Here is a 27,333-nt window from a genome sequence, read left to right as displayed (position 1 = left end):
TCAGATGTTCACTGCCAGGTTGATAAACTAATATTGGAAGAAAGATCAACTTTACAATAAGTTATTTCAGGCCCTTCTCGCCCCCCCCCTCCCTTTCCCCATGTGAAAGAGAGATGTTCTAATGAATCAACCCCACACAGGGAAGAGGATCTTTGCTCAAGAGGCTTTTATGTCCTGTCACTGAGGGGAGACCTCAGCCAGCATTTACTACTCTGTTTGAAGGGAAGGAGGCAGAGCTTTCCCAGCATCAGATGCTGGTAACGGCAGTGATTTTGTTTGCATCCCAACAGTACACATGAGCTCCCACATTTCTTGTGCCGAGGAATTCATTGTGCCTTGTCACAGGAAGCTTTGGGTTAGTGTAAAATGAGAGACAACCCACATAGGCAACAGGGAGACAGAGAGAGCACAAGAAAATAAGAAGCCTGTGCTGAGCAGCGTGAGAAGCAGATGATGGACATCCACAGGAGAGGCTGATCTGAACTCCTGGGGGATTCAGGGGGAGTGAAAGACCCCCTGTCCCGCTCTGCTCCTTCCCCTTTCCCCCATCAAGACCTAGCACCCGCAGAAGGAAAAAGCAGAGAACCTAGAAAGGGGGATGGGAAGCTGTCAGTATGCTACAGGGCAAGCAAGGAAGGAAATAGCATGGAGGAGATGTAATCACTGCATGCGCTGTGAAATCCCAGCCCTGCTGAAACTGATGGCAGATGCCCCCTGCCCTCTCACAGACAGAGATGTCAACTGAAGTGTCATGCAGAAATACTCCCTTCTTACAAGAGGACAGAATTCTAGAGAAGCCCCGTCATCTTGTCCTGTTTATGAAGCTGTGCTCATACCTCGCCAATATTGAGGTTAATGGACTCCTTGTTTTTCCCACTCAGTGCTTGGAATACTCCTGAAACGAAAAACAGGACACTGACACTATAAATACACCTCATTCACATTCATACGTGAGCTCCCCATCCCACAATGGCAGGTGGCTGTGCCAAGGAGAGGGAGCACCAGGCGGATCACTCCGGGCTGCTTGGTGATGGTAGCTGCTCTGACAAGACAAAGTCCTTGCAAGAGGAAATGTCTTGCTGACTGAAGGCCTTTGTGCAAGTCTCACTTCAGGACTTGACTGGAGGAGGGTGTTCTGGATGTGCTAAACAGTCGGATTTGGATGATACTCTGAAATGAAGCCAAGTAACTTGCATTTCTTTATATATGTTAACTTTTCTCTCCTAGTAGTTTAATATTTCTGGTGCTGCAGATTGGACCAGAAAGTAAAGTGAAGAACAAAACAAAACAAAAAACAGTCAAGAAAGTTGATTTTGCCTCTCATAGTGTGATTTGTGTTTGCTTTGAATTTGGAGCCACACTAATGATCACTTTAGCATTTATCCAGCCATTTTACCTACCTCTACTGCTGCTGCTCTGGAATGAGAGCGACCCTGCACACAAATGGACTGAGACCTAAGGTGCCTCGATGTACAGGAAACCGTATCTTCAGCCAAAAGTGGACAAGTTATGTGAAACGCACAGGAGATACCTGCCCAAGTGCTTGCCAATTATCTCTTTGCATGAGGCACAAGCAACATTTGAACCTTGAACTTCTGCGATGCCAAATTAAGCTCATGGGTGAGCTACAGGAAAGGCTATGACACAGACGTTGCCAGCATTCTTCACATGCCTTCTACGTTGCTGCAGAGTTTATGAAGCAGGCTCTGTTCACATGGGGAAATTTTCCATTAGCAGCAGAACATTTTTCACTTAACAGGAGGAAAGCCATCCTAAAAAGCAAATGCTAAACACAGCTCCTTTCTGTTAGCCATGTAGACACACTTGATCTCCAATATTGTGCAATATGCCCAACGAAAGCCAAAAGTGGAACATTATTTTTTTTTCAAAGCGGAAGAATTTCCAGAGGAAGAAGATACTCACGACTTGCGTTCTCTAAGCGAATCAAGCAGTTCAGAAAATCATCAAATCCAACCTGGAACTGTTCGTCAGAGTATCGGAGGACAACCAGTTGCAGCAGGTAGTTGTTGAGCTGGTATCCTTCCCAAGCACACATACACAGAAGAAAAGTGAGCAACCTCATAGGCCAGGGAGGAACCCGCAGATCATTATAACTGGTCTTGAAAACCAGTTAATGGGAGGATAGTCTGTGGCACGCATCCATCCACAATGTGATCTGACTACTACGTTCTTCAAGCTTGCAATGAATAACAAACTCTGAACAAGAAATTTTGCTGTCACCGCAGCTTCTAGTCCATGCATTTTTTTAATATATGAAGGACCATTCTGTCTCCTTGAAAGCTGGAGGAATTTCTGCAAAACCAGGTGCTTTAATAAAAATATCTTTTGCTGAAATACAAATGCACTGACTGCTCTTCATAACAAACAGCTTACTCTCTGTTCCTCCAACCCTTGCGTGGAGATGGACTCTGAAGTGGTTTGTTTCAGGGTCTAACCCTGCACATGAGTTAGCCCAGCTGAATTTAACATTGCTCAATAAAAATGTAAAGATTGCTCTGACTGACTGCCCTGCAGGGTTGGGGGTTCCTGGGGCAAAATTAGTCCACCCAATGTCTTCTCTAGGTGCCCAGGTCCCCTCTGGGGCTTAGAACTCCTCTCTGTCCAGGGGCACCCAGCCTGTGCAATTGGCTGCAGCCCTCTTTGCCCACAGCTGATCTGCCCGACAGGTTTCCCAGGTAAGATGCTGTGCTTGTCTTACCTGCAGCTTTAAGAGCACTGCGGAGCTCATAGGAGGACATGGAGCCAGATTTATCAAAGTCAAATTGAAGAAAGATATTCTGTTATGAAAGGAGAAGATGGAAGGTTCATCATTTGCAGATGAAAGGGAGCACAGGTATGGCATAGAATGGCAAGGTGCTTATCTCTAACTGCATAGCATGGGCATTTAAGAAAGCTGGCAAGACTTTGGTCTAGATCCAGTCTGGTTTTGTAACTGAGGAGCAAATCTGGGTCCCAGTTCTCTTTGTCATATGAATAGGTTGTTGTGAAACTTGAACAAGGACTGCCAAACCCAAGCATTCAGAAATAATGAGTTGCTCTTCATAAAAAATTCCATGATTTTTTAAGAAGTGATTTTATCTGGGAAGGACATATTGTTCTTTGACTTTTAATTCTTGATCTCTTTTTATGTTTTTCTGAATAATTCTGAAGGCTAGAGACAAATTGTTTAACATGAAGTTAAGATTGCCACTTACTCATTTGCTTCTAGGTGTAAAAGATCTAAACAACCACATGCATGGTACACCCAAGAGAACTGGTTCAAATGGTTTGAATTTTGACCTAAACAGTAAGTAATTATTAAGCTGGAGTTAAGTTCCATCCTTTTAATGAGATGACAAACACGACTCTCCCTTGGAATACAAGTTATTTAGAGCTGTTGTCACAGTCAGCTTAAAATTTTCCAGCAAGTATATGTGCATATCTTCCTAGAGGATACAAGGATGTCTCAAGCCCCCTTGTTAAAAAACAATGTGTCCTTTGTTAAAAGAGATGTGGCATTAGTACCCAAACAAAGTGTTTGCCACTTCTGATGGGCTAGACAAGAAGCAGACAACTGCATATTTTGAATGCTTGGGTGAAGCATGAATTCAGAAGAAACTATTAATGACCATGAGGAAACAATTATGATGTCTTTATTTAAATATTCAGTCTGTGGCCTGATTCTGCAAGCTTGCTTATTCTTACTGCCATATTCAGTGGCAGGAAAATGTGTTTAAAATTAGAATCAACACTTTCCCAGACTTCAGTACAGTTGACTCCTGAGAGATCGATAATGGAAATGCAGAGACTTAGGAAATGATTGTTTCCTACTAGTCATGAATCATCACTTTCTTCTTCCATACAACAGCCGCAATGGAAACTCCTTAAGTTTCATTTTGATTGGCTTGCTTGTTAGTGCCCGCTGCATTCTTTATCCCAAACATAATTGATTTGCTTACAAAAATCTCTGTTATTTCCAGAAAACCATTATGGTTTAGCATCACGGAAAGTTAAGAATGTCTTTGACTGTCCAAAACAAGCCCCCATACTTTTGAAACATTTGTTTTGAGTTAAAATTTGTGGCTTGTAAACACTCCTGTCTCCATTTTTGTCTGTGTATACATAATAAACTATGCAGGAAATAGCTAATGAAATGGAGAAACAAATACAATGAATAATGCCACCTACTATCCATTTCTTCATTTTTTCCCAGAAAACTTTGAACTCACTAAATTCCAGTTTCCCGTTGCCACTGGTCTGGTAATCTGAATTAAGGAAAAGGATTTGTTACAGGAAGGTCTGAATCTACCAGCGCTGTTCCTTTTAGCAGAAAATGTTAAGTTGCCTGGAAAGCCTATGTTGCCACTGAAACTGGTACTGGGATTTTTCATGAGGTGCAGCTCGAGCAGTTACAGTCATGGCTGTGGCTTGGGGAACATTATGTGATATAAAAACACAGCTGAGCAATGCAGGCTCCACAGGAGAAAGAAAGACAGATTGTTCTAAGGCAAGAACAGCTTTGGATGTAAATGGGATATAAATGATTCAGAGGATCAAATTACCTGATTAAAACAAATCGTTGCTGTACTCGAAGGATTTAGTCAACCATTGTGCTATTCATTATTTGTATCCAGAGACCAGGCTCTGTTGCAATGGCTCAACCAAAAATTAATGGGAGTTGTGGGGTAAGGCTGGCAAAACTGGTCCTTATAGTCTGAGAAAAAGGTCTGTATAGTAGTTCTGAGGGGTGGTGATTAGATCTGCCTGGCCTTCCCTCTGCCTGAAGTGTGAGGGTCCTAATACTTACTGTACTGAGTTACTGATGTCACACAAGCACAGCTCACTTGCAGGATGGGGCACATGCCCTGAAATGCTCAATAACGGCCCATTCCTCTTCTCCTTTCCATCTTACTTGCTAGGACAAAGCCCTTGCTCAGACAGACACTAGCTTGGCATGAATTCACAAAGGTCAAAACATGCCAAGTGGGGTGCAGCTCATGCCTGCCGTTATTTAAGCACCTACACTGGTGACATTATGGAGGGCACTCACAGATCCCAAGGATGTTACCACTCCTGCAAAATGTCTGTCTTTTTACCCAGCCAGATTCTCCTTTCCAGGATCATGTAGAACCGTTCCCCTGCTCCACACCGCAGCACGGTGACTGTAGCCAGGCATATGACATGGAGGGGACTCTGCCAGCATTGGCTCGGGTTTGCTTTTGTGTCATTTTGCTCTTCCATTGTGCTCCAAATACCATGTCCAGAGCGGGATGGCTGTGTCTGCATTCTTTGTACTTCCAAAGCAGAGGAAGGGATGTCTCCCCATTTATTCAAAACTATGCAGAGATTTGCTTGGAATCATTGCAAATCATGGAAACTATTTAGTTATATCCTAAATAGTAAACCTAGGATTGCTGCCATGCTCCTGGGTCAAGTGCAGACCATGGGTCTGTCCCAGTACCATGTAAGGATGAGATGTGAACATGGACCAGCTCCTTCCTGAAGCTTGGTTTTTAAGGGAGGAAATTTAGGACTGGTCTCCTGTTTCCCATTGCATGTGCATGGTGACTGATGGGCACTGAATCAGCTGAACTTGCAAGACATGAACCGAACGTTAGATACTTGCTTTGTTAGGACTGTGTCTGTTTTGTGTCACGTGTAACAAAATTGTCTACCAGGAAAGCATACTGCAAAAACCAGCTACGCTAAGCAAACTCAGCAGGCACCAGAACATCACAACGGACAAATCTGGTGGGGAAGTACCAGGGCTGTGCTTCATCTCACCTGATGTCTGAGCAGTCCTTCAGCATCCCTCACCATTGGGCACATCCAGAACAAGCCTAATTACACCATCCTTTTCTCTACCTACAAAGGAAGTCTAGAAAGCTGGCTTAGATGTAGACACCTACACCACAAATGCCTAAATTTGGACAGACAACTCTTGCCCACGCGTCTGCTTCCTAGAGTTCCAGGATCTGGCTGAAAGACCAGATTTTCCAGCTTTTAGTCTGATTGTCAAGAGACCCACAGCTTTGATTCCAGTAATTTTCAACGCGCCGCTGATCCTTAATTTCTGACCCATAACTTGCATACACGACTGGTGAATTCAACCCTCCAGACAACAGATTTTTCTTGAGTTATCTCGTCTAGGCCTTTTTCAAATAAACCATGGCTTGAAAAATGCACTGTTCTATACAGAAATAATTTGAGGTTTACTCTAAAAAGTGCTCAGCATTAAAGCATCTGCCTCTAAGTCTGCTATAGAGAATGGTCTGTCTTGAAGCTCCTAACCCTACATGTCTGAAATAAAAATCAGGACACAAATTTCACATCATTTTTTTCTTTGGGTATTGTTCTGCCATGACATTGCCACATCTCTCTGATATCCATGACAGACAATGCTATGGACAATTACATTCAGTATTCATGTAGCCTCAAAAGCACTTATTTGAAAGGATACATCCATAAGAGAAATGATATTTCGGCATGAAATGAGACTTAAGTTCTTGAATTTGATGTTCGTTGCTGAAAAAGAACAATAACAACAAAGAAGTCGTTGGGCAAATCTGCCTTTTATAAACTGAAAGTAGAAAATAGGGTTTCCTAAGCAGAGATAGGTGGCACTTGGTCCTCACTGTGGGAGGACCTGTGCACTTGAAGGTGAAGACAACCCTCCCTATAGAGAAGTCACAGTCCAGACAGAGAAGGTATTTCCCAGAGACACGGCAGGAAATGCTGTCCTTGTTTCGTAAATCAGGAGATGAGGTTCAGAGAGCGACAGCTTTCCCATGGTACAAGGGGCCTGTAGCAGGACCATGAACTACATCCTGGTCTTACAACTCCCAGCCCAGTGCCTATCTCTCCATGGCAAAGCCGTAGTGCAGTGGGGAGCTGACATGGATCATGCTGGAGGCAGGGCAGGCTCATGGTTACATCATATGGACCAGATGTTTTCCTGGCTCAGCCCTGGCTGGCTGGAGGACACCAGGCAGGAGTTGTAAGGCAGAATTTTCTATCTGTGAGTGAATTTAATGGCAGATTTTATGACGTTCTTTATAGCCCTTAGAGGTTATCAGTACTTACATTTTTTTAATACAGAATTCAGAACATACTCGAGTTCTTCTGCAGCTATCTCCATGTCCTAAAGTAAAAAAGTGCAGCATCTGTTACTTGAATGTTTCTGTAATCAGACATACCAAAAATCTCAGAAAACACAAACATTACCCATCTGTACTTTATTGCAACTGAGGAAAAGAGAACCATACATAACCAAAAAAGGGCTAAAAACTAAGGGCTGGCAAAATACAGGAGTGCTGCTGTGCATAAGGTTGTCTGAAGGAGATCTCAAGCAGGAACCATTGATGCAGAGAGAAATAAACTGCAGCTGGACACTGAACCAGGCAGGCTCTCTCAGAGCCTGGGTTCTAGCTCTGGTCCTCCTGCTTGCTCATCAGGGACTGCGCCCTTCTCCACCTAGACATAAGGCATGGTGACATCTGGTGCCCAAACAACACACTACAACTATGCATCTCCTAAAATACGTTCATTTTCTTTTCACCTGGCCTCGGTTGGGAGCAGATGCGTCCCCCCTCTTTCTGCATCTTGCTGTGACCCGCAAGGGTTTTCCACTCACCTCTCCTGAAATCTGCTCAAACAGTGCCTGGAACTGCTTTTCTTCTTCAGTTTCTTGTGGGCTTGGGGTTGGGTTTAGAGGCTGCAGCATCAACCACAGAAGTCATTATAAGAACTGTAAAGCATGACATTTCTCCTGCACATAACCCCTCTGTTCCTCAGGGGACCATAGTACATCTTAAAATGAGGGCACATGTGCTGCTAGATGCTAGACCTGAGGCCTCCCAACAATCTAGCTGCCGGAGGGGACTCTCACCCCCTTGTTTCCTTTGCCTGCGAAATGGCGTAGCCAAGAGCACCCATTCTGGAAAACACCTCTCCTCTCACACCACCCCTGTGCAGCTTTGCTTCCCCGGTCCTTGAACAGCCAGAGCCCTCCTGAGCTCTTTCTAGGGGCATCATTCAGGGACCCTTTGCCCTTCTGGAGAACACCAGCCAGAGGTGGCTGCACTTGGGCATGTCACCCAGCGCTATCCTGAGCCTGGGTCCAGTCTACACTGACGGGCAGAGAGGTGCAGTACTGTAGAGTCACTGCTATAGGCGGAGTGACCATGTGAACAGAGAGGAGCTCTTGGGTCAAAAATGTGGAAAAAGAAAGCAACAGCCCAGCACTGGAAGCAAAGAATTGGGCTTTGTTTTCTCTACCCACAGAAGACACAACATGGGTGCTATTTTGTGTACTGACACCAGGGTGGCCCTGGTGATGCTGCTTGGCCACTGACACATTTTTTGACCATATGTGTGTTCCTCACTTCCTTCTGCTTGAGGTTGGATGCAGTCCCTTAATGACACTGGGACAGGTGAACAGATTTACTTTGCTACTGAGCATGGCCCTGAGAACCCAGAAATGGAGACGCACTTGTCAGCTGGTCCCTGGCAGAGAGTTTTCTAAAGAGGGACACATGAGACCTTGGCTTAGCTTGTTTCCATAGGAAGGCACACCACAATTAATGGCTTATTTCAGTGATACACTTAAACAGGAGCTGACTCAGACTCAGCTGCAATTAGTGCTCAGCAGGCAGACCGGGCCTTTCGGAAACAGAAAGAATTTAATCATTTCAGTAGGCACACACATGCATCACACGTTCCCTCCCAAGCCCTGCGGATACTAGTAAGTAAAATATTCACATGCAAAATGAATGTAGGTCTGTGGGCATTTTCTTGCCTCTTATTTTTTCATAATAAATAAAATTGTAAAAGATGTGCACGGCCGTGTGCCTCCCCGGTGCTAAGGGGTGCACTTTTGGCACACTCATGGTGGCTGATAGCCGCCTCTGGCGCTGGCTGATGCTGACTGCCTTGCGGCGGATGCAGAAGCATAACGATTATGATCTTGATTGTTACAGCTCTTTTACCATATTCAGCAGAACAGACAGTTTCAGTCACATAGACAAAGCTGGCAATTGTGTAACATTCCTGGGAAATGAACGTGTTTCAGCCAAAGACAGTAAAAGCAGTGTGTGCCAGCTTCTGCTGAACTATTCTCTTGCTATTTTAACCCTGTAGACTTACCTCAGGGAGATCAATGGCAACGTTTTCATCTAGATCCCTGGAGAAAACAAAACCTTATTCAGTATCTGAAGATGTTCAATGTCCGCTTGAGGTGGAAGCTTGCATATTACATTTTCCAGAGGTGAGTGAGAAAACTGGTTTTTTTACTGAACAGGTTAAGTTTAGATAAAATTCATCAGACAATCAGATTTTTGCATGATTTAAATCTTGGTATAATCCCTTAAAACAGACTTTAAGCGGGACTCAGGGAGGGTACAGCTGTGCATGCTGTCTGTTAAAGGACTAATCTCATTCTATAGTCATTGTGCACATATTTTTTCCTCAATACTCTTTTTTAGTATAAAATTCTCATTTGGACAAATGTTGTGAGGAAACAAATGGGGAACAAACACTGCTGCATTCACAGATGCCCGAACAGTATCAGGCAGCTAACAATTCTTCCTTGTCACGTTTCCAGCAGATTCACCACAACAAGCCCTATTTCCCTACCTCCTGAACTCCTCTCCAAAAAAAAGTGAGGGTTAGCAAAAATGGGAAAATGCAAAAAAAAAACATCAGGAGCTCCAGTGTTCTGCTGTAGGGCTTGGCAGACAGGCTGTCCCCAGCAGCCACCAGCCCCATGCACAAGTGAGTACCAGAGAGCCCAGGGCTTGCTGCTGACTTACTCAGTGATGGCCTTCTTCTCAGAGAAAATCCTCAGGCAGAAATCTGCCTCCTGGTGAGGCTCAAATGTGGTTGGAACAAGAATGTAATCCCCCGGCGGCAGCTTGAATCGGTTAGATACTTCCCTTAAATTAATGTAGGTTTTGCTCCTGGCCTTGGAGGGGTGGTACCTGAAGAAGTCTTTGTCCAAGTGTCCGTCTCTGCCAGGACTCTAGGAGAGGAAACAAAGGCAGCGCTGCACTGTCTGTGGTGTGCTGAGGGCCATCCTTGCCCCTTTCCCAGTCACAGAGTCAAACTCAGTCTGGCACAAGCCTCTCCCCCTGCTGTGACCCCGATTTTCATCCCTTCACCCAGATTCTCACAGCAACCTAGCTCTCTCTTTATGGCAAGGATCTGTTACCGGTGGCCCTTTCCCACCCAGAAGGCAGTCTGAGAGGGGCTTGGCTCATTGCCTTCCTGCTTAAACATTCCCTGACATTAAATATCACCATTCCAGGTGGGGTGTCACAGGGCAGTGACAACAGATTTGCCAACCATAATCTCACCCAGGGACAGGCACCCCTACATGTGATGCACCCCAAGAGGCTCACAAGAAGCCACATCCCCTCTCCGGGGGCCAGGCAGGGCACGACAGAATCATGGGGACAAGGAGTCTGTCCTGGGAACCTGTGGCCCCATAGGGAGTCCTAAATCCTCCTTGGAGAGGGCTGCATCCCAACCACGTCAAAATTCTCTGTGGAGCTTGATGTAACTGAGAAGATTATTTTAAGAACAAGGGCCCTAAAAGTACATGATAACTGGCAGGGGTACAAACCCAGGCAAAGACGCTAATGGTGATAGTGCGGCTACAGCACTCTAAAAGCAATACAATACCTCATAAATGGAGTAGCCGATGGTTAGCTTTTCAGCCCCAAACCTCTTGAGTTTACAGCGGTCCTTTTGCATCAACGCTGCTATGAATGTGCAGCCATCTTGTCCATCGTCTTTCTCTGTCAAATGTAGCTTGATTTGTGGATTTGTCCAAAAAGTCTCTGCCAATGTAAAAAACACCAGAGACTTTCTTGCCTCAGAATAATAATACCACCACTACTACTACCAAAAAAAAAAAAAAAGACAGAAAGGACAATTAAGCTGAGGTTTTGCTCAAATTTAGTTTTTCCATTAGCTGTCATGCTTCTTTCCACTAAGCTCTGCAGAAAATAAGCCAAATCCCAAAGTCCTTCATGGAACTAGGGTGTAGAAAAGATTTTAGGCCTGATATTTTATTAAGTTACCATGGTTTAAAGTTGTCAGATGGGATTTTGTTAAAAGTACATAGCTACAATGATCCCACAGTGCTGGTGCCAGTCTGGAGTAACACAGTTCAGTTCCACGATGTTACTTCAAAGCCGCATAAACATGCTGGCTGAGCTGGATTTTTGTCTCATTTTACACTTACTGCTGCAGTTTTAGTGACTTATCTGGACCTAGGCCTGTTCATGCAAATGTAAATGAGAGGCAAATCAGATCCAATGAACTTGAGAGCAAAGAAAGCAGCTCTTTTACCACAAAATCTCAAGTGGGACCACATGAACATTTGTCCCTTTGGCTGGTTCCTGCTAGCTGAAACTTAGCTGACCTGGCCTGCACCCACAATTCTGGCTATGGGGTAACAGGAAAGGTGGCTGAAGAGCAGTAAAGGCTTCAGGGCAAGCTTCTCATTTTCAAAGCAGTATCTATTTACCTACAAAATTTCTACATCCTCCCGCGGTGGATCCGCGGACCCAGCTCCCCTGGTGGGTGATCACCTCCCACTTGTGGGCAATGCTGTCTTCCAGGGCATCTGGAGTCAGATTGCAGATCTCAACTTTGTCAAAATGTACTTTGAAGTCTTCAAATTTCATCCTGAGCAAAAGACATGGGAAGGAACAGGGTGCGTTCACTCACTGGTATAAAACACAAGCAACCTTATTGTCTGGGTCTGATTCTGACACCTCTTACACCTTTCTTTTCACATTATAACTTTGTTGATTTTATTCAGTTACAGTTGAGTATCAGATGAAAAGCAGAAACACTGGCACAAAACCTGTGGTGGAAAGAGCTATTTCATCAACACCGTCCTGGCTGCACCTATATTGCCAAAGAGCTAACCAAAGGTTGGCGGGCATCTGTGCAATACCTAAGTCTACTTAAAAATCATCCGTGTGTTCCATGTCAGCCACATGACAGGACTACAAAAGACACATGGTGATGGATTAGCCAAGCCACAGTATGATTAGCCTGTCCACGCTTCAGTTGAAGTCACATTTGGGTCTCTGCTAAGGTGCAGAGCTCAAGTTGCTCACCCTTCTTTCTCTTACGGGTGCCTGGGACCTCGCCCCAGCAGAAACATACACCAAACATGAGAGACAAAAAGTGTGTTTGGACTTGAGTGGCAGCTCCTACCTTCCCTTGAAGGTGGTATAAACACTGCTGCATGCTACTGTGTCACGTATATTGCACTACATATATTTCATACCCAAGGTGGACACATATGGCTATGGGAAGGAAGAAGCAAATGCCACAATAAGGATATTTTTGAGCTGCTAGGCTGGGCTGGTTAGAACTAGCCTGCTCAGACGCTGAGAAGCAGATTATCCGTGTGATTTTATCTAGCAAGTCAAAGGGCAAAAAGACAGCAACAGTCCTGCTGGCCAAGGAGCCTGGTGTTCAGGACTGAACAAACAGCCAGGAGTAGGGCTAGCCAGAGCCAGGCACCACTGGGCATGGTGTGCAGCCCTGGGCAAAAGGAACAGGGCAGGGAAGCTAACTCAGAGGCAGCAGCTCACATGATGGCCACTGCAAGGACAGGAGGCCCATATGCTCTAAGCCCGAGGGTAGCCTTAATAGGCTGAACTTCCCTCTGTAAAAGGGGAGAGGTATTAGGTCTTCCTGAGGGCAATTTAGCATCCAGATACGTCCTCTCCTCTGAACCACTATCTGTAAGAACCCCTCTCTCTCCTTGGACCATAGAAATAAGGCAGAGAAATTGATCTCCTTCATAACACAAACTTTGATAACTATCCTTTTCCTCAAGCGGCTGATGCCTCACAACAAAACAGAGTAGCAGGAGAGCAAAAGTTCTCCAAAACCACGTGTTTATCTGTGGCAGTGGCAGATGGGACCCAGCTAGCCCTCAGTGTAGCTCACCAAACACAGCTAGCTCCATTTTTCTGCTGCATAAGAAACAGTTGTCTGTGGTGGTATTAATTTACACATTCTATGGGCCATTTTACAACTTGTTTTTAGTGTGGGAAGAAACAGCAGGGTTTGCTTTCCTGAGCTCTATCCTTTTTCTTGTCAGCTATTGCCATGTATTGGTAGCCCTAGGCACTGCTAATCCTCACTCTGATGCTCAGTACATTAGAGCAGGGGCAGCATAGCAAAATCGGTCTGTAAGTGGCTTGGTTTCCTGGCCACACTCTGCAATTTTGGTCTCTTTTACAAATGTGCTGCAAAGCAGATGACGGAGTTGCACTTCATAGGTCAGATTTGGCTCCTAAGAAGTAAAACACCTGTTCTGACTTCCTTAGGGCTGCCTGGGATTTGTACTAGTGAGGGGAAGCGAGGACTGACCCTCTGAGTTCAGGAGGGAAGTGACTATGGTGAGTGAGAATCTGATTTCTTAGCAAACAGCAGGATGCCACCTTCACATCTAGTAGAAGCATCTAGACAAGACGGATATGAACTGCTAATATGTAGCCAAAATATCTTTGGGGTAGTTAATGAGGTCATCAGGCCCTCAGCATGTTACCATGAAGATGTTCTTCAGTCCTTACAAATACAAAGAATGAAAGGTACAAAAGGTTTTATCAGACCACTTTTCCCACCTTGGCTGCCTTCTTCCACGTAGCCCTCTACAGCTGAGCTGCCTTTTTGTATTGACTGATATTGACACTCTGATGATATGACACTTATCTTGCTTTAAATGTTCCATAGTTTTTGGTCTAATTCCCCTCGCTGCATTACCCTTCCTCCTAGCCTTCATCTTCCACCTAGGATGAAATCTAACACAACACGTGACTAAACAGGTATATTTCTTCTTCCTCCTCTTTCATTTAACTGAAATGAGCCTGTGTAGGAGAAATGACCATCGCTTTGTGTGCAGGAATGGAATAAGCTGGGTCCAAAACCTGCACCACAGTTACAGAAGTTGTTCATGGGAGATAGTAGGTTTCCTGGGTTCCCTTTCACCTTCCAGACACATTAAGAAATGACGTACAAAGAGCTCGCTGTCTGTAAAACTATTAGGTCTAATTTAGTAGACACCAGTTGTGGTCAATAACAAGAGCCCTGCTGCACCTTATGTTCTTTGCTAAGCCCAAGGATAAGGCATATCATGGAGAGTATGCTTGGAACTCTTGAGGACCTAATTAATTTGCTACTCACTATTTCTAGCAGCACGTTTCAAAGCACCTCATAAAGGCTACCCCAGCTTTCCAGGGAGGCAAGCCAAGTCACTACCAGGAGTGGTGAATAGACTGTCTGAAGGTCCTCAGCTGCAGAAGCCGTAATATCGCTCACTTGCCATCTCCTCAGCTAAAGTGCATCAGCAAGACCACCAGCAGGAGCAAACTGAAAGCTGGCAAGAAGCAGCTATGTTCATCTCTTTCCTCATCTAACCATTTAATGTCTTTAGGGATACATCACATTATTGCTCATGCAAAATCTATGTGTGAAGCCTGATGGGGAAACCATTATGGTGTGGTCTAGAGGGGGCAAAGAGTCAAAACAATACTTAGAGAAATACACAGAAGTCAGAAGGCATTAGGAAAAATAGGTCTGATGGGCTGGGTGGAGGTTTAGCTGGTATCAGACTTGCCTGAATGGTTTTGGAAGTATTTCTTATCTTCTGCATATGATTTTTTTCCACTTAAATCCTTCAGTGGAAACTTCAGTCCCAATGGCTTTTGTTTCTGCTCTGAATGGCTGAGATGCTGGATGAGGAAAGCCAATATTTCTCTGGGTATGCTCAACTTCAGTAATTTTTATTGGCCTTCTGAGGACATACTTAACTATCACCTTAACTCTGTTGGACAGATGACTTTTTCATTAATTTCAATGCTCATTTGGCACCTACTTGCATACTTGTACCTCCATTACACAGTCAGCCTTTAAGTTATGCCCTGTATTGAAAGACTTGCTGGAGTAATTTGGGTTCTAGGTAAATTCTTTGCCTCCTTTACATTTACCCCATAAACTCAAGCTGTAGTCATGTCAAAAAAAGATTTAAAAAACCCACAAAAGCTTTTGGAAAAACTGGAAATGCCCTACTATATTTGCAGTGTCAATAGCAAAATAACTCAAACTATCCTATGTAAAAATACTTAAGCAAATGGATTGGCCACTGGACCTACTTCCCTACAGAGCTATCAAAGTTTGGAATAAATCATTTTATGTGACTTATCATCCTGAATTATCTATCTCAAATCACTTTTCAGGCCTAAAGTTGAACCTTGGTTTAACTTGCAGGAAAAACCTGGAATAGCCCCAGTGCCTACCTCTCTAGATTTAACTCTGTGTAAAAGTGATGAGCTTCTGGCCCTAGAAGATGTGACCAGGCACATTCTCACTAGTGCACAGCATGGTTTATATAGGGGGGAATCATGTGCAAGTCAGCCATCTGCTCTGTCTGAGATTGTGTATTTGGCATGAAGAACACTTCACACTTCTGAAGCGATTTCTACCACATTATTTTTCCATTTAATTTCATCTTTTCTTAACATTTTCCACCATTTCACACATATCTTGGTGTTCTTTTACTTCCTGAAACAAGTACTATTGCTTCTTAGGATTCCCTTCTCTTCCAGTGTATGCCTAGCGTCAGCTCTGAAGGTATTTCATAGGTGATGCAGTGCAATACGATGCTCCCTTCCGTAGAGACTGCCTTTGTTCATGGGAAGGATTTGAAGGTGTTACATTCATGGGAGACACACAGGTTTTGAAATATGCTAATGCCATTAACTAATCTGTCTTTTAAAACTCTTCTTTTTTTTTAATTAAAATAGACATGGGCACACATGAAACACCCAGAAAACCAAGTAAGCATTCTACCTGCCCTCTCCTAGGCAGAAACCGAGCATTTCCTCACACAGAGATTTCTTCCTTATTGCTCGTTTTGGTCACTTGAACCTTGATTTCTGCCTCGAGCCACACACTTTAAAAACCTGTGGCTTACCAGAACTCTCCATCATCCAATGCTGCCTGACACAGGCATCTCTGCTCCGATGGGCTGACGGAACGCCACTCCAGAGAGCTGCAAGAAAACAAAACCAAGCTTTACTACGGGTACATGGCAAATAGTTTTCCCTGGCTCAGAACAGAGCTGGACATAGCAGCAGGCTGCTTTTCTTCCAGATGTGTTTTATTTGAGTGGCTCACACAAACATGGATGCATTTAAGAGGTTTCCCTGAACCCTGCTGTTACTCGTGGTCACAGAGATCCAACTAATGTAGTTGGAAGCAGGACCAGGGCAAAGATCCCAAGGCTGCTGCAGCATAGTCCTGCGTGAGTTCTTGCCTGCACTCAGAGCTGGGACTGCTGTCAGGGGTTGGGGTTGGCTATAGTAGGGCTATTGGTAAACCTCAAGATTTTGGTAAGTCACACCCTTCTTAAAATCTGTTTTCCATCTGTAGAACAATCTCCTCTTTTGTGTTTGTCAGTAATTTAGGGCCACATGGTTCTTCAAAACTGAGTCAATGGGAACTGAATAGGCTCCTTCCCCTGTACAGAAAGACTTGCTGGGGTAACGGGGGTCCCAGGTAAAGTTCTTGCCTCCTTTTTATTCTCCCCTTTCATTCCCTTTCATTCAGCCCATTCAACTCCATCTGCAGCAGGTCAAAACCAAACAAAAACTTGCTAAAGGTTTTGGAAAAACTTAAAACACCCTACTACATTTCCAACCTGACATAATAAACAGGGAGTAGCAGGCATCTTGTGTTGAGGCTTTTAATTCCAGCAACCACTGCAAAATTTTAATACAGATTCCTGTATTGATCTGCGAGCCCCTCTGCATCTGGAGTTCCAGAAAACCTCCCAAGTGCAGAATCAGAGCTCTGCATTGCAGAGACAGCCATTTCAATAAATAGCACGAGTTGCCAGATGCCTGTCCTGATCTTAACTGCTCCATTTTTTGAGATTTAATCACTCATTATATATGCCAATTATCCACATTTTTCTTTTTCAAGATAACAAGGGATCAGAACTGATGTGGAAATATTTATTTCTGAGTCATGTTAAGCACAGGGACATTCAAAGGAGTCCTACAGATGACTACACATCTCAGCAATTTTAAAGGGCCAGGCAAGTTATTGTTCCTCTCCTCTACACCTGTGTGAATAAAAAAACACAGCAGAAGAAAGTAAAACAAAAATGAAGCCATGCATGTGTGCAAAAAGTATATTGAAAAGCGTATGTTGGGGGGGATGTAGTGTTGGTTTTTACTATATATTTTTTTTCCCTTTTGTATTATTTGCAATTTTTTTACCTTTGATAGTTAAAACAGACTGGTTTTCAGACCAATCCAGTTGTGGTTTTGGGTCCTTCCACAACTTTGGTGGGTATCACATGGGGAGCGTTTCATTTAACGGTCATATATAACCTGTAAGGTTCCTGCCTATTCCTGACATGTTTAGAAACCCAGAGCAGTAAATGCAACTGGAGACTCAAAAGTTACTTAGAGGAGGTAATACAATTACCAGTTTCCAGCTTCTCTGCCGTAGGACAAAATATGGAATTTGTGTTACAAGTACCAGAGCAACAGGCTTGCAAAAAATAAAAAAAATCACTACAAATGTAGAATTTTTCCAATATCAGGAATGTCTTAAAATTAACTTATCCCGTTTATATTAATGGATGGTTTTTTGCTAATGCTAGATTAGGATAATTGAGCAGGTTTGAAAATACGGAGGGTGACAAGTTAGTATGTCATTAATAGTGTTATCCATGTGCAAACTCTTGATTTAGCTTTCCATGGACCAGCACGGGCAGCTGGCTGGGGTGAAGTGGGTGGGATTTGGCCTGTTCGAGGCCAGCGCACGCACTTGTCACTCCAAGGGCCATTCCATTCGACCTGTCCCCAGGGGTTCCTTATCCTTACAAGCTGCACTTGCTGGCCCCGATAGCTCACCTGTGGAAGAAGGAAATAGAGAAAATACCACATGTCAGTAGGTGATTCTCCAGTGTGCAGAGGCTGGGCAAGGTGGTGTAACAGCTGGACAAAAAGTGCAGACTGCTACAGGAGATGTAGGAGGGAAAGACGGATGGGAATTTGAATAACTCCCTCAGGATAACTTCCCCTGTCACCTAAGGTGAGGGGACACTCCCTTATCTCTTCCCCAGGTCTCTCCTTGCCCCATGCTGCTGAACGTACCTCGTCAATGCCAGTCACGGAGTAAGCATGACCCTTTATAAGGCCAAAGGGGGTTTTGGCTTCTGACTCTGCAGCACTGCTGATCTGAAATATGGGAAAAAAAATGTGAATCTTTCCTTTCAGTGAGATTGCAAGTGGTGCCACCCAGTCCCTTTCAAGCATCGGGGCAGTGGCTAAGCAGTACTATGAACAGGTAACTTGTCTGTCTGCTTGATGCAGGCAGTGATGATGCAGTGGTGCCCTTTGAGGAAAGGAAAGGAGGGGGTTTTGGTTTTTTTTAGCATTGTTCACTCTGAGGGAAAATAAGGTGGTTCCAGACTGAAATAACTGCTCTGCCCCTGTGACTTTGCACCAACATTATCTACATTTCCAAGATCTCAGTCTTAACTCCCATTCAAATATAGTTTGTGTCAGCTAAGGGATGGGAAAAGGTGCTCTCAGACTGAGATCAGGTGTTAATATGTTGTCATTTCTTGTAAAAAGACATTGATGGAGCAATGACAGCAGTGAAGGGTCCCATCAGGCAGCTGAGGATCACACACTCTCTCTAGTGCAATAAATACTTCTAATTAGTCTTTGCAATCAGCAAGGCTTCATCAGCAGAGAAAGGGAAACTCAAATCAGAAAACACCAGTGCCCAAAGTTCACACAGTCTTGAGTAAAAGAGAGCCTGTGGAAAACCCTGCTTTCAGTCAGACAGGCAATGGGTTTGAGACAACAGGTCTCCCTGAGCCTGGCCAAATGTTCCAACAGTAAGGCTCTTGGGCAGAAGGCAAACAAAAAAGCCTCTTTCCATCTCCCCCAGCCTGAGCACTTCCTTTGCCTTTGTTACAAGTGGCCAAAAGGGAAACGAAACATTTTGTGCTTGGTGAGATTTTTCATTTGCTCTGAAACCTTTTCCTCCAGCTGCTCATGCGGGGGGAGAAACCTGGCACACTTATGTTTCCGAACTGCCTTTCCCACTGAGCACAGTCAGCAAGGAACAGCAAAAGGTCTTTCACTCTCACTGTTCAGCAGCTCAGGCATTTTTCACCAGAAAGCCAAGGGCACTTGGACAGCTCCTTTTACCCTGGATCAGACACACTGGCAGAGCAATGTAAGTAACCTGTGCAGGTGCTACCCACCAGCAACCTTTTCTCTGGGAAAACTGGAGGTTTTAGTCTCTGGAAGGATAAACCCGACATATCCTAAGGCCCGGACCCTGTTTACAAACACTGATTCTGAAAAATGTCTTGAGTCCCCTAGGTCCCCACAGGTGTTGTTACAGAATTCAGTGCCGAAAAAATTCTAGTTTTGTAGTCTCCGGAACCAGTAAGCCCTCAAAAAGCTATGGCCAATTTTAATGCTAAGTGACCAAATAAGTCAGGAAAGTTCACACTCATTGAGTGCTTGTACTCATGTCATTGCCTTAAATACAGTGGCTATCACCTGCAGAAAAATGATGAAACATTTTCTTTTCTTTTAAAGAACTGTACTGAGGACTACATTAATATTATATTTCTATCAGTTCATAGGTATTATCTGCAGAGTTATGTGCATATCCATCTACTTGTCATTAATTCAACCAGTCCTTAAAAAGTAGGTGTTTTTAATGCAGAAACCACAAAACTAAACTGAGAAATTCAGACCCCATTTCTTACTTACATTAATAGAGCACCCCACCATGGAGCACCTTTTCAAAGATTTCTCTAGGATTTCATAGAAATTGTCAGGAGCCTTTTTAACCTCATACATTTCTCCTACACCGCCAGTGAAATCTTCCATGGCTTCTATTGAACTGCCTCCTTTCAGAGCCTCATAGCTGCCGTTCAGCCTGGAAAACACACGCTGATCATGAGACGTGCTTTCAAACCTCTGAAGATTCACCCATGTGAGAAAGCTCTCAAGCATGGGTAAAATCGCAGCAATGGCACTGAAGTCAAAAGAAGTATCCCAGAATGTAAATGTAACTAGGATATATGGGAGGAATATCGGGAATCATTCTGCTTTCCTTGTTAATTGTATTTCATTAATTCATTTCTCCATATCCTTAAAGCCTGGGGTTTTTCTTTCTTCAGTGCCAGTTGCCCAGTTGGCAAGGACTGAATATCACTGCATGACAGTGGCTTGTTACCTTCCAAATCGTTTAAAAATACAGAGTTAGCCAGAACTATCAATTGAGGTCTCATCAAAGACACAAATGGCAGGATTCAGGCTTTGATCCAACTGTATTGCTATCAGCCAGGGTTGTATCTAATGATGTGCTGGAAGCTGGACCAGCTCACAAGAGATAGACATAACATCTTTAGACCTGGGCAGCAGCAAATACAAACACTGCCCCCTCCTCCCCCCTCCCCCCAAAAAAAAAATACTGGATAGAAGATGATCACTTGAATTGTGAATAATGTATGTACAAACAGCGTATAATGTATGAGCAGTGTGACTTACTTGGCATAGGCTTTCTCTAGTAAGGCACTCCAAAATTCATTGTGTTCAGCTGAGTGCAGAAAAACCAAGCGCCCTTTGAAGGTGGGTAGTCGGTCGTCAATCACAACATCCAGCCACTCGTTGTGCTGCCAAAACTATTTAGAAAGGATGGGGAATGAGTTTGCTGCCAGCACGTCATTTACCAAGCATTAGGACTGGTGTCTCAGTACTTCTAATTATAAGTTAGCAACAATCACAGACTTGATTAGAAGTCATATGTGAATCATCCATTCCCACCACACCATGCTAGGCTGCACTGAAGGAAGGGTAATCTTAAGAAAAGACTAAGACTAAAAGCATAGAGCTGTGCTGTAGCTCCTTGTCTGGATAAGGTCACTGATGTAGCTACACAAGTGGCCACCACATGATTCAAGACACCTTTAAGACACACACGTATTACAGATCCCAGTTCAGCTCCTTTAAAGCTTTATGTCGTAGGTGGGGCTTGTGTGCCCAGGAAAACGTAAAATTATTTCTAAAGCCATATATCTCTCCACAAAGCAGAAGTGGTTACACACGTGCCTGTGGGAGGCTGACATAGCCCTCTAGGTTGTTTCTCAAAACACAAACAACAGCGTAAACTCAGCAATCCCTGTTTTGTTTTTTTTTTTTAATGACTCTTCAGCAATAACCAGCAAACCCACTGCAAAATAGACCATGACATGTACCGACAGAAATGTGTTCATGCTGTGCCAGATGTTCACCTTACCCGAAAGTGAAATATTCCAGCATAATCTGGCCCAAAATTTTGATCCAGTGGCACCACTCTTGCCAGTGTTTTTTCATTCAGTGTGAGAGAAGCTATGGCCGCCAGTAGCCAGCAATCACCTGTGAATTGAGAAGGGGACAAAAACCCTAACTCTTTTCCCTTCAGAAGGAAAAGAGGTGGAGCAGGGGCCAGAGGAGATGTTGTGGCAATTAGCTGCCACCCGCCTTGAAATCCAAAAGACAGCCCTTGTGTCCCCAGGAACCGTGTCCCTGCCTGGCCAGGGCAGACTGCGCTGCAGTTTGGAGGTACTGATAGACAAAAGGCTCCCTTGGGCTCAGAGTATCCTCATGCGGAAATCCTTCCCTGATCTTGAATCCCACTGCACCAGGATGGTCCCTGGCATGGATGGGAGGGTGCTACCAAAGAGGTGGCTGTGGCTGAGATGAGCATGGGCGGTATCTTCAGCTTCCCTGCACCCACCAGTTCAGGAGGGACAACATCCCTCTGCTGCTCCTCACAGGGTGTAGGAATGAATGCATCCACCCTTGGGGGGAATCACTCACCAAGATCCCCTAGGCAAATGTCAGTTCTTGTGGCTCCTCCAAGGATGAACTTGGGGTCTTTGACAATGTCCTGTGAGAGTGGGAGAGAGACACAGAAATGGTTGAGAATGTGCCAGGAAAATGCCACTGTCACTGTAAGCCCAGACATGCAGCATGGTGTGTGCCGCATGAGCTGTGTTACGCAGTGCAGCCACCACAAAAAAGCTAGCTAGGGAATCCTTGCTAATTACTCACAGTGTGGAGCAATTGAAGAATGAAGTCTTCTTTCTTCATAATTAGTTGGCTGCTAATAAAAAGCTGGCGTTCTTTACTCAGCTGTAGGCAATTGTTAAAATATCATAGCACAACCTGGTTCAGAATCTCGACTTTAGGCTACACCTCTGGTTAATGGGTGTTTTTTGGTTTTTTGTTTTCCTCCAATGGCTGGAAAAACTAAAATTGGCAATTTACCTTTAAATACACTATTAAGCCTCTTATTTACCTGCACATAATACCCGGAACATACAGTGTCTGACAACCATGAGACCATTTTCTCCCCAAATAAGCAAACAATAAAGGTAGACTCCAGCCTTGTTTGTTTTACAGAGTTGATTTTTAGGAGGAGTCAATGCTACCCACCCTTGTGTACTCTGAGGTCAGAGGGACTGGTGCTCACAGTGGCATTACAGCAATTCTCCAGCATTCGTTTGAGTGTTTTAGTTCCATTCCTAGCACCACAGCTGGGTAGAGAAATTACAGGGGTAAACCAGTAAGTGTGGCAGGAATTGCCTCTTCTTCTCACCTTTCCCGTGAACTGTAAATTGTATTTGATTTATTGAACTGAATAGAAAAGGGAGGAGGAGGGTATCTGACATATTACAAGAGGAGTATGCCTGTAGTTAAGCAGTCTGCCCTGGCACGTAATTGCAGATCCCATGGCATGAAGCAGATCCTCTGCCTAAGCGCCAGAAGCTTGCAAAAAAACCCAAAGAAATTAAAGAGGGGGAGGAAAAGAGAACACCACATTCAGCCATTTAACCTCTGCATTTGCCTAGAAGGAAACTGAGCTGCTTTTGGTTCGTATCACTGCGTTGTGTGAGGCCATCGAGGCAGGGTACCAGCAGTTTTGTCCAATTTCCTGCACTTGCAGCTGAAGCATCTGCTGCTGGCTACTGCTGAGCCAGCGCGCTCGCGCCGGTGAACCAGCACCGCTCCTGCGGAGCTCACCCTGCAGAGGCAAGACTCAGGAAAAGGCTGGTTTCCATCTTATTTGTTTGCCTTTGCTGGGGAGAAGGTAGTGGTCAGGTTGTGTCTCAGCCACAGGTGTCCCGGGGAGGAGGCACTGCAGCAGGATGTGACCCCAGTGTGTGGAGCAAAGGGAAATCAAACAGCAGCTCCTCCTTACCTGGTCCGCCTGCTTGTTAAATACACTCGGTCTTGTTGGGACTGGACGTGAACAATGAAAACCACAGCTCATTGCCTTTAGACATAAATGTAACAACAGCTGATAAAGTAGCTGATCTTTAAAAACACACCTTGTTTTAGCATCATTGCTCCTGGGGAACACGATTCTCACGGTGAGAACTGTATTTGGCTGTTACTGAGAAGCTCCATGTGTTAGCAAGGGACGAGAGAAAAACCTTTCCACTGACATGGGTCTGATCATTAGATTCATGGCTTATTGCTAATTACACAGCTCTACAACTGACATATGAAAAAATATTTGCAATCTCCTATGTATAAAGCAAACAAAAATAATTTTAAAAAATCAATAAAAAGGAATTGAAAGGATTTTGCTGGACCTGTACCACGTGCTCTGCTACACAGAAGAAAACCATGCTACAGGTTTTGAGTAGATATTGCAAAACTAATACTAATTGTTAAGGGATTTTCAGACTGGATGGCATAATAATGTGTGTCAGGGCTTTCAGGATGTTACAGGACAAAACCCAGGGCTGGATCTTGCATTCACACACAGCTACAGCAATTCAAAGATTTTCCTGCACGAGGATATTTCCTAGAAGTAGGGATGTGCAGTCCTCAGAGGGAGGAAACAAGGCAACTTGTGACACTCCTGGTGCTACATCAAAGCTGTGTTTCTTCAGACTCAAAAGAAAACAAACTGCGTCTCCTGTGTCTCTGTCTCACATTGGTAGAGGGGGTACATGGAGACATAAAAAAGGCTGAGGCTGAGGCTATTTAGGTGGCCTTATTTCTGTGATTAGACTTCTCTGACTGGTTCCAGTACACAGTACCTGTCGTACCAGCTGCCAGTAGCTGTTCATATTAGGAGAATTTCCTTCTTACTTCCTCCTGTAGACCACAGGCTCCTTTGGCATTCGTAAAACACATTTGTACTTCTTTTTTTGTTGCTGTTTTGTTTTTTTTTTTCCCAGTTTTTCAATTTACATTACTAACTTTTCCAGACACTGGGCTGTTGAATTTATTCCAGCAGTTTAGTTTAGATATAACTTAAGAAGGAAAAAAGGGAAGGAGAGGAGAGGATAAATACAATGAGAAAAGGGTCTTCTGTTTTTGAGATTACTATAAAACATTGATAAGATACAATTTCAAAGGTTTAAGCTGTAATGAAAAGGGATTGCTAAACAAAATCGCTCAATATCTTTCTGAATCTTAGAGCACTTAAGATATATGAGGAAAGCAAGATGTTCATCTGGTGCAGATCCATGTAGCTCACTGATTGCTGTGGGAGATTTACAGATGAAGGCTAGCTGAGGGGCTTGTTCACACTGCATGCAAATGTGTATACATGCAGGTGTAGGCATGTCAAAATGAGAAAGCCTTTCTCTACTCTCATTACTAAAGATTAAGCTCTAAAAAGGTATAAATCTGAAGACTAGCATTATTTGGCCCTGCAATTACCCTCATGTATTCTGCTACATTTCAACTAAGCTACTGTAAAATACTGGTAGGAGAGGCAGTAAAAAGCAGTCACCGTGAAACGCCGTTTGAACACAGGCATCCTACACACAGGCCGTGCTCTTGAGCTCACCCTCTCAGGCACCATTTTCAGCTGAACCGTGGCAACTAACCTGGCACATGCTGCAGGCCTATATTACTCTTGCAAAGTAAAAAGCGTAACCTCGAAATGGTGTTAGAATGCCTCTATTTTGCTGCTGTTCCTGGTGGATAATAGAGATGAAACTGATACAGCTTAAACGCAGAGGAGCCAGAGAAGAGCGTAACTAAACCCCTGTACTTACACATCCTCTCAGTCCCCCCTGAGCTTTATTTCTTGCTGTGCAGCTCACGGGAGTTCACCCTTTTGTATGGTGGGAATTGGAGTGTAAAGGCAGATCTTGTTTCAAGTAACTTACTCATCCTGGAAATGTTTCCAGTTCAGCGTACAAAGACCCTGAGGAAGACTTGTGACAAGTACAACAGACCGACCGCTCCCTGCTGTCCCTAGGTACCATGCACAAGGACACTCAAGCCCTCAGCTCCTCCTGGTCACATTTTACAGCGAAGTTTAACTATTGTGATGCCTCAGATGGAAAAAAAAGACAAACTAGCACCTAGTATCTGGACAAAGGACCATTCTTTCTGATTCAGTGTTTCAGGCACTTGCATTTTTGATGCCCCACAGCACTCCAGAGCCACGGCACCAAAAGCATCCCAGCCCCACAGCCCCATCCTTTGCCTGGGAACAGCTCTACAGCCCACCTGGGTTTTGGGGCACAGGCAGGCAAGGCAGGCAGCAGTGCCTCCAGGGGCTCCACTTACCGTGTGTGTGGATCTCCTGTTTGTTCACGGCTGAAACTTGTCCAGGAGTAAGGGCTTTAATTCTGCTCTGCACTACATTAACTGATACTGAGGCATTTGAACGTCTGTGATTGGGGATTAAGTTAAGCCAAAATTTAAACCCATCTTTAAGCCTATTTTGTTCTTTTTCTCTCTTGGTATCACTATCGCCACAGGAAAGTTTTCTACTAAAGGAGAAGCCTTCAGACTATGAAGAAAAGAGAATAAACATCAGTCATTAGCAATGAAATGAAATGTAGCCACAGATTTTCTGTGCCTATTAGTTACAGAGTTAAGTGGGGAGATGGAACCTGGAGTGATGTTGGATTTGTGATCTGAGAGCATGTGACTAGTGAAGCTTCAGGCTCTTGCTGTGTTATTAATGATTGTTATGCAAGATGCATTAAGAGACACTCATCAAGCCCTTGGCTACTGCTGAATGGCTCAGTAACCATGGCATGTATTCATAATCTCTCACTGTTTCATGATGGAAGAGAGCAAGTAAGAGTCTCTAAAAGTTAAAAAGTTTGATTTTTATAAGTTTAACCTTAATTATGAATTTCCTACATTAACGACACTTGATGTTTACATAGTTAGAATATCATCATGATGGATTTTGCCCTTAGGTTCTTGCACATCCTCTTATTTTCATCTTAACATTGCTTTTGTTTGGCAATAATGCAAGAGAGAAGGCTGATGACAAGTTGTTTACGCATGTACATAAATATATCTGCATAAAGTGTGGCTGTACAACGAGCTAAATCTAAACAAATGGGATAAAGCCTTCCAGCCCTCTCATCCCACAGATCGAGCCCTTTGTGGCTGACATCCCGACCCCACGCCACTGCCCCACTTCACCTCCACATCGCCCTGAACACGCCACGCATTTGGTGCCATCCCAAAGGACAGCAACATCTGATTTTTGGCAGGATGAAAGGAGAGGGAGGCTCACCCTCCTCTGCACAACAACATACTCACCGGGGGCCTCTTCCAGATGAAGGGAATAGGTGGCTTTTCACTGAAGAAGAGAGAGGAGCTGCAGGCAGGGAAGTCGGGGTCCTCAAAGAGGACCCCCCTGTTCAGGCAATCCTCCTTCAGCTCCTTGTAGGCCTTCCCCGAGCTGTGGGTGGCATGTGCGGCCCCAGGCATCGCAGGAGGCCTCGGCTTCGAGTCCCGGTACAGGTAGGGCATGGCTCCCTCCCGCCTGCCAAAGAGAGATCCTAGGAGCCGAGGCTTAGCAGACAGTGGGGGCAGGAGGAGAGGAACAGGAGGAAAAAGAAGAGGGAACAAAAACACCTCTAGTGCCTGATGAAAGACAAGTTGGAGGAAAGCAGTGGGGAAGCTAGTGCTGTCCTGCAGCCCTGCTCCGTTGCAACTTTTTGAACTGCAGTGCGAGGCTGAGCTCCCGACTTCTCCAAATGGCAGCAGAGGTGAACACCCTGAAAGCAAACAGGGAGAGAAAGCGGCCACCCCAGCCACCCCAGCCGCTCAGCCAGGAGCAGGAGTGCCCGGCAGGGAAGGGCGTGCGCAGGGCCTGGTGCCACTCCCCGCCAGGCACTGGCCAGGCAGGGGGTTGCCGCTGGGCCAGGGATGACTTTGAGGGACGCAGCACCCAGCCAGAGCCCTCTGTCATGGGGTGGCAAGGCCTGGGAGGGAA

General features: G+C 44.6%; 1 protein-coding gene across 2 annotated transcripts; it reads right to left on the bottom strand.

The window, feature by feature from the left end:
- On the bottom strand, positions 1 to 26,867 carry CAPN9 (calpain 9). Of its 2 annotated transcripts, XM_010149487.1 has the most exons (20): positions 26,655 to 26,867; positions 21,936 to 22,005; positions 21,373 to 21,491; positions 20,625 to 20,758; positions 19,842 to 20,010; positions 18,198 to 18,281; positions 17,869 to 17,954; positions 16,004 to 16,081; positions 11,531 to 11,691; positions 10,681 to 10,838; positions 9,810 to 10,018; positions 9,145 to 9,181; positions 7,634 to 7,714; positions 7,084 to 7,141; positions 6,461 to 6,525; positions 4,189 to 4,257; positions 2,720 to 2,798; positions 1,924 to 2,040; positions 837 to 895; positions 1 to 27 (listed from the first exon to the last, which is right to left on the bottom strand). In XM_010149487.1, the coding sequence occupies exons 1-20, from the start codon at positions 26,865 to 26,867 to the stop codon at positions 1 to 3; spliced, it is 2,073 nt and encodes a 690-aa protein (XP_010147789.1). The 2 variants fall into 2 exon arrangements, with proteins under 2 accessions (XP_010147789.1, XP_010147790.1); XM_010149488.1 differs by lacking the exon at positions 16,004 to 16,081.
- Positions 26,868 to 27,333: the final 466 nt, after the last annotated feature.

The sequence above is a fragment of the Eurypyga helias genome, unplaced genomic scaffold (genome assembly GCF_000690775.1).
Source record: "Eurypyga helias isolate BGI_N326 unplaced genomic scaffold, ASM69077v1 scaffold22013, whole genome shotgun sequence".
NCBI lineage: Eukaryota > Metazoa > Chordata > Aves > Eurypygiformes > Eurypygidae > Eurypyga > Eurypyga helias.
The sequence above is the reverse complement of the archived record's forward strand: the minus strand, read 5'-3'. Positions and strand labels throughout refer to the sequence as shown.

Coding starts and splice junctions, on each gene's coding strand:
- CAPN9 (XM_010149487.1), bottom strand. CDS start 26,867: ATGCCCTACCTGTACCGGGACTCGAAGCCGAGGCCTCCTGCGATGCCT. Junction 22,006..26,654: donor TCATCTGGAAGAGGCCCCCG/GTGAGTATGTTG, acceptor CCACTCTCACAG/GACATTGTCAAAGACCCCAA. Junction 10,839..11,530: donor AGGATGTAGAAATTTTGTAG/GTAAATAGATAC, acceptor TTACATTGGCAG/AGACTTTTTGGACAAATCCA.